At 47.5% G+C, this 10628-nt stretch overlaps 1 protein-coding gene across 2 annotated transcripts; it reads right to left on the bottom strand.

The window, feature by feature from the left end:
• Positions 1-273: 273 nt before the first annotated feature.
• LOC135823312 (uncharacterized) lies at positions 274-8908 on the bottom strand (the record flags this gene model as incomplete). 2 transcript variants are annotated; one of them, XR_010554661.1, is given in 11 exon segments in its annotated part: positions 274-442; positions 474-820; positions 1854-1910; positions 2689-3228; positions 4922-5049; positions 5188-5287; positions 5856-5927; positions 6674-6749; positions 7325-7401; positions 8051-8092; positions 8806-8908. XR_010554661.1 is itself a non-coding variant. In XM_065336175.1 (10 exon segments), coding segments are annotated over 10 exon segments (1285 nt in total), but the record flags the coding sequence as incomplete, so codon positions are not given.
• Positions 8909-10628: the final 1720 nt, after the last annotated feature.

Raw genomic sequence — 10628 nt, 5'->3', positions numbered from 1 at the left:
GCGTGCCAGTGGCAACTCACTGCTAGATGCCACTGGTGCAGTAAAGAAGACGTAACGTATACTTCACCATGCTCCCCAGAAAGTAGCACAATTGTTCGCTATTGCTCCACTGCTATTGGATCGGGAAACCAATTCCAGAATCGGGTACACTGCAGTATGCGTCCCGAGCAAAGTCGACCAACACCTGTACGGCAGTAGGCCCGGTACACGTACATGCACTTAACGCCGAGCGTGTAAAGTAAACAGTCATGTACATGCTGTCATGCTGTCAGGCTAGCTTAGGTTTGTGTCTTCAAACAGTCACCCGAGGAGAGGTACATAAAGAACTAAACATCCTAGATTCCTGTACTCACGGTCTATAGGTCTGCAAGCATACTTGCTAATGGCTGACCTGTACTGTATGTGAACATTTGTCAGATAATAGATAGACCTGTAGATAGACCTGTAGATAGACTTAGTACCTGTAGATAGACCTGTAGATAGACCTAGTACCTGTAGATAGACCTAGTACCCGTAGAATGAGAAGTAACGTACTTTCCCCGTAGTTTAGACTTGAATGAAGAGGAAATAAAATAAGTTATAACTTATAATGGGGGGGGGGGGGGGGGGGGGCAGGGTTCACATACAGTTATGCCATAGTCCAATGCAGCAGTGTGCATGATGCATGGACTTCAGCAAAGAGCATGCTGCCTGCCAGTGCCTGGACCAAGGTATAGTAATAGCACTAGTGCTAGCGATGAAAACGACCAGTCACACGTCCAACACCGGCTGTACGAGTATTCTGTGTTCTGAGTTTCGTGGTGTCCTGTAGTCTTCGCATCTATGGCAGTAAACACATGTGCGTGCACACACACGCCACACACACACACACACACACACACACACACACACACACACACACACACACACAAACAAACACATACACACAACAAACACGATATGGCCCATGGCCCTTCAGCTCATTTTGATCGAGTTTGACCAACACAACGATTCCAGATTCACCTTCTGTAGCAGAACATCCGTTCCAAGATTCGTCTACAGTGTAGTTCGTCTCCAAATCATACTGGACACGTACAGGCTTTAACACAGTGGAACATCATACTGGACGCGTACAGGCTTTAACACAGTGGAACAAAACAAGATGAAACGAAGACATGAACTTCTATTGAGCTGGATTGAGTCTGGACTGGGTCATGGTGTCAGGGACAGTGTACTGAACCATGTAGTCTGAGACAGTAGACTGGGCCATGTAGTCTGGAACAGTGCACGGAGCCATGTGTAGTCAGAGGCAGTGCACTGAGCCATGAAGGCAGGGACAGTGAACTGGGCCATGGTGGCAGGGACAGTGGACTGAGCCATTGTGGCAGGGACAGTGCACTGGGCCATGGTGGAACGGACAGTGGACTGGGCCAAGGTGGCAGGGACAGTGGACTGGGCCATGGTGGCAGGGACAGTGGACTGGGCCATGGTGGCAGGGACAGTGGACTGGGCCATGGTGGCAGGGACAGTGGACTGGGCCATGGTGGCAGGGACAGTGGACTGGGCCATGGTGGCAGGGGCGGCGCACCAACCAAACACAACTAAAGTAGAAATGGGCATCCAGCACTACTTAACCTCCATGATTTCATACATACCTAGAGGAATACTGGAACCAATTGTTATTTGGTCGAAAAGTCCTAAATTCTTCGATTTGTGACGTAATCACTTCCAATTCAAACGTGTGCAGTCAACTTTGCGGAGAGAATGGTATTGGTGATGGGCTACTGCACAGAGCCATACCTGACTGCATACTGAGGCTACTACACAGAGCCATACCTGACTGCATACTGAGGCCGAGTTGGGTAGGTACTCACCTGATTCATCATCTTCCATGCCAGTTCAACCATCCGCTTCTTGTGGTCTTCAAGCTCCTGCGCCAAGAGATGCAACAGCAGCAGCAGCAGCAGCAGCGGCAGCACACCCGAATTCAAAGATAGTGAGGCACAACGTTGAACTGTAGCTCAATAGGTAGCTGTACACAGAGGGATGACTGGTACTGGGAGAGAGGGATGACTGGTACTGGGAGAGAGGGATGACTGGTACTGGGAGAGAGGGTTGACTGGTACTGGGAGAGAGGGATGACTGGTACTGGGAGAGAGGGATGACTGGTACTGGGAGAGGGATGACTGGTACTGGGAGAGAGGGATGACTGGTACTGGGAGAGGGATGACTGGTACTGGGAGAGGGATGACTGGTACTGGGAGAGAGGGATGACTGGTACTGGGAGAGGGATGACTGGTACTGGGATAGGGATGACTGGTACTGGGAGAGGGATGACTGGTACTGGGAGAGAGAGGGATGACTGGTACTGGGAGAGAGGGATGACTGGTACTGGGAGAGGGATGACTGGTACTGGGAGAGGGATGACTGGTACTGGGAGAGGGATGACTGGTACTGGGAGAGGGGGATGACTGGTACTGGGAGAGGGGCAGAGGATAATAAGTTCTAATAACAGTGTGCCTTCAACTGCCTTGCCTTTAGCATGTCTCACTATCATCCTAAGCAGCAATGCTGTTATTGTCCAGTAGTCACAGTAGCAATAGCACACCTGTATTCCACTCTCACTAAATCTCTAGCAATATGCCACAGAGCCGCGGAGCATTCTAACTCATGGACTAGCAGCAGCAGCAGCAACAGTCACCAACTGACCTTGTCTGTGACAAGCGGTGATAATTGGTCAACATGGGCAGAGTGTACATGAGCATGGTGCGTCCCTGGTCCACTGTGAGCACGTCTGTGTCTAGTTGACTGGACAGTGGGGCTCCTCATCGCCATTTCACTCGACAAGCAGGCTGACGATTGCTGTCCATGACTGTCGGGTTGTTGGGATTGTTGACTGGCTGACGCGGCGGCATAGGTGGCATCACTCCTTCTCATCTCTCGGCGAGTGTTGGTGGGAATAGCTGATGCAGGGTTAGGTCGATACTCGCACTCTGTGCTTCTTTCGCCCACTTGTGATGAGGAATGGCTGGCAGGATGATGTGTACCTGTGTTGGATGAAGTCCCCGCCGCTGCTGCTGCCTCTATTGGAGGTTGCGGCCGTCGACTGACATGTCTGACATGTATTGATGGTAGAGACTGTCCCCTGGACCTTGTCGCTCCCATGTACCACCGACTGCAGTCATGCTGCTTTGCCGGCAGTGACTCTAAGAGCATGTTCTTGAATGGGCTGCCCTCGTCCAGTAGAGGCTGCTTTCACGGCCAGATGATCATGACAAGCAAATGTGCATGCATCAGCAACGTTGAGCAAACACCAACAGGCAGCACGCACATGTACACATTGTTTGTATTAGCGAACATTGTGCATGCACACGGTAGTACTGTTGCAAGCACAGCAATGGCTACCAGCACACAGACTTTGCAGTACAATAGCGTGTCATTAATCCGGTGTTCAGTCATCTGGCATACCGGTTATCCGGCAACGTGTTGGCACCTAAAGTTCTTGGTGTACAAGTCTGGTACAGTTTGGGAGTGGACCGGCCGTGAGGGGGTGGATGCCTCCCGGAAAAAAGAAGATTTTTTCGTGAAAAGGGGCAAATTTAGGCACCGTTGTACTGTTACGGCAACGAAAAAATAATTAAAACGAAAACTTGTGACCGTGAGATCCTGATGCAAGACCACAAAACAGAAGCCAACAAAACAGCACACAGTATCTGTGATAAGACGGTCAAGATGGGTAACATCGGTCCCCGAACACTTTTGACCATTTGCAGCTTCCTCAATCGATTGATCGAGTCTCCCGCTCGCTTCCTTTTGACTCGTGTATATATTTTCAATAGGAGCGGCTGGTGCTGTTTTGGTAGAAGGTGACGTCGTGCTGTAGCCATTGTGCATTGGGAGCAATCCTTGTCAAGCAACAAGTCCTGACCTCTGGAATTTTACACCGGTTTTGCACGAATCAAGTGGGCCATGCAACTGGGAAAAGCCAGACCGGTTCCGACGGCCGTGATCAACAGGGCCCGGCCCCAAGGGTGTTGGATAACTGACTCGCTACTGTACAGCCAAACAGTAGGAAGTGTTTTCTGATGATCGTTTAGTGCGTGAAACTCGGAGTAAACGCACTTTCTCTGTCCTCCTATTGTTTGAACCAGCTCTACCACTGGGTATTGAGCACTCTCTTGGACAGCCTGGAACCCCAGTCTCTGTTTTACTCTACACTCAGCATCTAGACTATACTATGTACTGAGCAGAAATCTATGCTAAAGGCCGCGTTTGAAGCAATGTACAGAGTCGCAATGCTGCCCAAGAGATCACAGCTAGTCAGGCAAAACATACTGACTGTTGTAGATACTCAGACTGTGTGGGTATGAGACTGCTCTGCCAGCACACCGCTACAGGTCGATTCAGATTGGCACGATACAACCGGAAAGACTAAATCATGCAATGCTCATTCATAATTCATGTTCAATATCAACTGAGCCAGATCACATGGACTGTAGATGTAGCCCACAAACCTACCCACTCAGGCAGCCATTACAATACCATATTCAGTAGTAATCACTATTCATTACAATACAGCAACAAACGGCAGATCGGAGGACCACTGTCTTACTGTACTGTTCTTGTTGTATACCAGCAGCAGCAACAGCAGCAACAGCAGCAGCAGCAGCAGCAACAGCAGCAGCAGCAGCAGCAGCAGCAGCAGCAGCATCAACAGCAGCAGCAACAGCAGCAGCAGCAGCAACAGCAGCAGCAACTGCAACTGCATCAGCAGCAACAGCAGCAGCAGCAGCAACAGCAACAGCAACAGCAGCAGCAGCAGCAGCAGCAGCAACAGCAGCAGCGGCAGCAGCAGCAGCAGCAGCAGTACACGTTGCAACACATAACTGGCACACACACACACCTTGATCACCCCAATACATGGACTATTATACACACCTACCTGGTCACGGCGATGCTGTAACTGCTCACCCATCTCCTTTGTCCAGACACCGGCACGGGCCAGTTTCACAGACTTCTCAGCCGCATCAATCCTCTCCCACATTGCTACAGCTGCAGTGGCACTAGATACTGCCTGACAGATAGCACGTGCACGCATACACATGGTGTGACTTGGAGGAATTTACAAATACCTAATTTTGTTCTGAGGGCAGTTTTGCTGTCGATATTATGTTTTGTATTGCAGACACGGCTTGCTCCAGGTAATACTTGCCTGTCTTCGTCGAGGGACTTGCCTCACTGAGCCCAACAGTCCTGTGGGGTTTCTATCGGCAGATGTGTCCAGAATATGTTGTTGATGCCGAGCTTTCTGCAATCATCCGGCAAGAAAGAACCCAGATGGTCATCGTCACGCTTCTCTTTGTCTTGTACCATGATAGCACTCAGTTGTAGGTATGCTTGCAAAAGCCAAGTTTCATAACTCACTCAACCTAGACTCGATGATTAGAACTCTGCGCCTTGCACGTCTCCCTGCCGCCTATGACGTACATATCATTATATCATTGTATCAGTAATTGTATCATGGGCTAGCTAATCTTCACGCCCTTCATGCAGAAGTGCTGTCAACTATGAACTCTGTACATTCGGTGTTACGTGCCACTACAAGTAGTAGTGACCGCGCCGGTGCTCGACTTCTTGGCTGAGACTTTCATCTATCCAATGGTATTGCTCCCTGTGCCGGGTGTCACTTGCAACTTCCATGATGACACGTCAATGTACTGTTGCCATGGCCGCAACACGACTCAAGTCTAGGCTGTACAGCAAATCCAGCATTGACTGAAGTCTCTAATGTGCCAAGGACGCACTCCGGCAAAGCCAGCATTGACTGAAGCTAGTCTAATGTGCCAAGACTGTAATGCAAAGCCGACAAAGCCTACCTGATACTTCTGCTCAAGAAAACTGTCCGTCCGCTCGTTTCCAGTCATAAGAATGGATTCAAAGTTCTCAATCTGCCAACAGTAGCACACAAAGAGCAATGGATGCACATAATTACACACGAGTACATGTATTACACGTAGTGCATGCTGCAGTGGCAACCTCCTGCACAGCCTGAGATACCTCTCAACAAAGGGAACCTCCACATTCTCAACACACGTGTTCCCAATTAAGTGGTAAGGCTGATGCTGTAGGTAGCAAACCCCTCATACAGGACACTGATATGCCTGATCCCGAGCATGTCCATAACAGACAGGTTCCACTGTAAATGGATGAAGTAATAGACAGGTTCCACTGTAAATGGATGAAGCAATAGACAGGTTCCACTGTAAATGGATGAAGCAATAGACAGGTTCCACTGTATGTGGATGAAGCGATAAACAGGTTCCACGGTAAATGGATGAAGCAATAGACAGTTTCTATTGCCAATGGATGAAGTAATGCATGGGGGGCAGGGACAATGCAATGTCTCCGTTTATGGTTGGGCTGGTCAAGTAGAGTTTCGTCTTGAAAAATATTCTTATGTGAGACATCAATGCATTCCACCTGTCAACCTGTTATTTTTCGTTCGGGGGGGGGGGGGGGGAGGGGGTCCTAACTAAACTATTTCGTTTCGTGAAAATGATCGATAATGCCAGATGGCCCCTCAAGAGTTACATCAAGAATACTATGCAAAATCTCCCCTACAGTATGTTATAAACAGTCCCCCCCCCCCCCCGGTTTTCCTGAATGCGCTGGGATCAGTTTAGTTGCAACTCACCGGGTACAGTGAATCCTCGCTACGCTTTCCTAGTGACGTGGGACACTCTTGCGCGTTGGACGAATAGAGCTCACACCTACAAGTTAAACGGAAATGGACAAAATAATCTTTTTAACGAGTTGGTGGAATCTCCAAATTTTTAAGCGGTACACAGCAATGCCACAACATGTGTAAGTGAAGTGCTGTCGTCAACTTTTAGAATAAAATGATCCTCCCCAATACCTACACCAACTGTGTAGAATCCCCCAATCGGCCATCGACGGACATGTCTTCCTTGTTTGTATATTTGTTTGTTTAGCTTTACTTCAAGTATTTGTATGGAATAGAGTCAAGTATTTGTATGGAATAGAGTACGCTATCACAAAATGGTGACTATTGTTACGATCATGCCCGGCTTGCAAGACTGGGTATTACCGTTGTATACTGTATAAGCAGAAATATTCGTCTGGAATTTAATTTCGTCTTTTTCGTCCAAGGAGCTTTTGGACTAAATTAAATGTAGGACTAATGTCGATTTGCCCAGCTTTTCTATACACTCTTATGATTCATGGACGAAATTTTCAACCGGACGAACTCCTTTTCTTTGGAGTTGGACGAAATTATTGACCGACGAAATGTTCTGCCTCTACAGTAGGTTGTTGTGTATCTTACAAGGGTATCAAGTCAAAGAATTCCCACAGCTGAATGCGACCACGCCGGTAGCACTCAGTCGCCTGCAGCTCTCGCAGCTGCATAACAAACAGGACAGTGCACAATCAGAGAGAACCGCTGAAAAGCCATCTGATCATAAAGAATAGAGTGGTATATGTAGCTAGGCATACAGAGAGTATAGTGGTACATGTAGCTAGGCATACAGAGTATAGTATTGGTATAGTACAGTAGACTGTAGTACAATGTAGCCTAGTCTCCACTCCGTGCTCATCTGCCAAGCTCAGTGACAGCAAGGATAGATCCGATGCTGGGGATCATTGGAGCGTTATTATTTGTTCAAGTAGCCTGATCTTGGCTGCCATACAACTACTAGTCAGTATATGGCTTCTGCTATGCATGAGTTGCTGTGTATGTCTCTGTGGCGGTGTGCCGCATGCCAATGACAAACCCAATATAATCGGGCTATTCTTCTATGCTCACAGAAACAAGAGTACAAACTTGAGTGTGCCCCGGAATTTCGTCACCAAGCGAGAGGGAGGACGTACATGTATATCCGCATGCGACTCTTTCTACAGAAATTACGGTAACACATATGACACTTGCACACACACATGTGCACACCTCACACACACACATACACACACACACACACACACACACACACGCACCACAACACCGGCGGGACGTTGTTAAAGCCTACAGTCGGTGAGCACTTCACTCACATACCTCCACTGTGAGACGAGTAGGGGCAATGCACAGACCACAGATCTACAAACAGCACACACACATACACACACACACACACACACACACATACACACACACATACATTGAGAATGATGCGTTATCAGATATGTACTGGGCAGCCTGAATGGCGAGAAGTTGCTAAGTCTTTAGACTTGAGGCTATGCCGCAGCAGCAGCAGCAGTTCCAGTGCGAATAAAGTAGAATAGAATAGAGCTGGGGACTTAAGTGCCAAATCCACACAATTACACGCCTCCACTTGACTCGTTCGCTATGATTCCCCTCAGTATTTCTCACCTTGTTCCCCCTTATGTTCAGGCTGCCCGTTTTGGAGCCATCAGTTGCCTGATGATTGTAGTAATATGTGAAACTCGGAGTTGCGACACAGCTTCCAATCTCTCTCTTGTGTACAAGGCTCTGCCCTATACGGGTATTCAGCACTCTTCGGACAGTGGAGCATGCTACTTGATTACGTTATTTTATTTTACATGTCATTCGAATCACAAGAGCTATTTTTCAGTTTTTCACCCAAAAGATTGTTTCTGCCCTGTCCAGCCCTTGAATCGTTGTGTTCGCTGTGCCCCCCCCCCCTTCTCAAACAGTGTTCGGTCTATTTCTTTATATAACAATGCATGTCACTTCCATGCAACGCCAAATGGAAATACACTCTCTGCACCATCAGCAGGGAGTATCACTGCTACTGCATCACACCCCAATTCATTGATTAGCAATAGTACCTTTAGCGCTGTGGCAACATGTGAATCTTCACACCTCATGCCTCGCAAGTCCAACTCTTCAAACGCTCCGTAGATAATGCGCGCTTCTCGCAGCAGGTTGAAACTGAGCACAGAACGATTCGGCAAAAGTGATAGTATGCATACTGTGTTTATACTGTGCTCAACAATACATTCACTAGTCCATGGGGATATCATATACCGGACTACAAGCATTTTATACCACATACACATACTTTTTTCACTAGCAAACACAGCCTATAAATATCAAGGAGAGCGGACATGAAAAGTGACAAGAAAAACAAAACAAAGGGAAGTAGGGGCTATGGGCCGATGGGCTGGCACTTGCCAGAAGCTCATCAGCGGCCAAAGGTCTTGGAATCATACATGTAAAAGAAAAAAGGAGAAAAGAATGTGAAGAAGGAAGAAGGAAAAGAAAGAAAAGAAAGAAAGAAGACAACCTGTTTCATACAGATTCAGACTACCCATGCACATGACAGGATGCTGGGCCCTGGCTTTGTCAGACATACCATGATGTCTGAAAAATCTCAGGAATACCACACATTCTTCTCAAACGTACCCTTATTTTCTCCGCATATACAAGCAGTACACAAGTGCAAATATGTAGGTACAAACACATACACACGCACACACATTAGGGGTGAAACGAAGCTTTCAAAGCTTTGGAAGGTCTTCGTTAGAATTTGCAGCGAACCTTCGTTAGAACTCAAAGGAAGGTCAAAATTTCGAAATCGTGCGCATGCACAGTTCAGACTTGTAGTGCATGTACGTCGGACGGGTATTCGCCAGTTCACATGCTGCACTTGATTTCACTGTACGCCAGGATGGGCTGCACTCCACACAACATGTTATCAAGAGTATATAAGCTCCCTTTTTTTTTTTTTTTTACATAAGTGGGTATACCCAGGTTTCAACAGTGCTCAACACCACAAGGGCGGAGCGTAACCACAAAGGTCAAAAAGAATGGTTCAACCAATTATATATACATACGTTGTAACGCTGCGTTTCATGCACGTAGCTAAATGCTAAGGCAATCATCAGACAACTAATGCTTTTGTCGCGGGATAGCTTGTTCTTATTGACGGTGGGGGATACGCGTGGGCATTTAGAGGAGGTGTGAGTTAGCAATGCAGGGCATGCATGGGAAGAGCGAGTGATAAGAATTACATCACTGGATGGGCATGATAAGCTCCCTTTTTATGTGCTCTTGACGTTACATTATCCGTACGTGTCGGAACGCCGGGAGTCACGTGCACACTTCATTTGCACGGTGTACTTCCACACATGCACACGTTCATCTGCGCTTCTAGACTACGCTGACGGATGCGTGCACTGACTTCACTTCAGTCAACCGTTAGATACTTTGAACCTCAACCGTTTCAGGGATATTATCAGCTCAATGGTAGCAGCAACAGCCGATCATTTATGTTCTTTTCTTAGGATGGCGGTCCTTGATTTTCCAAGAAAATTATAGCCACAACATAGCAATTATGACTGTTGCGTTTGTTGATTTGGGGTTCAAGTGATGTACGGGAAAAATAGTTTGTGGGATTTTGTCGATGTAAAGAATCATTTCGGAGCTTCGTTCGTTAACGAAAAGAACCTTCGTTTCACCCAAACCTGTTACCTGGTACGACATAATAATTATCAGCACCCAGCTCGTATCCATTTTCCTTTAGTTTTTTTCACCCTGGTCAAGCAATCAAGCATCTACCAAAATTATACCCTTCCTGCTGCTATGTACGCACGCATGCACACACTCATGGACGCACGCACGCATATGCCGCAGCAGCAGCAGCAGTTCC

Source organism: Sycon ciliatum, chromosome 1 (genome assembly GCF_964019385.1).
Source record: "Sycon ciliatum chromosome 1, ocSycCili1.1, whole genome shotgun sequence".
NCBI classification, from domain to species: Eukaryota; Metazoa; Porifera; class Calcarea; order Leucosolenida; family Sycettidae; genus Sycon; species Sycon ciliatum.
This window is presented reverse-complemented; position numbering and strand designations above follow the sequence as displayed.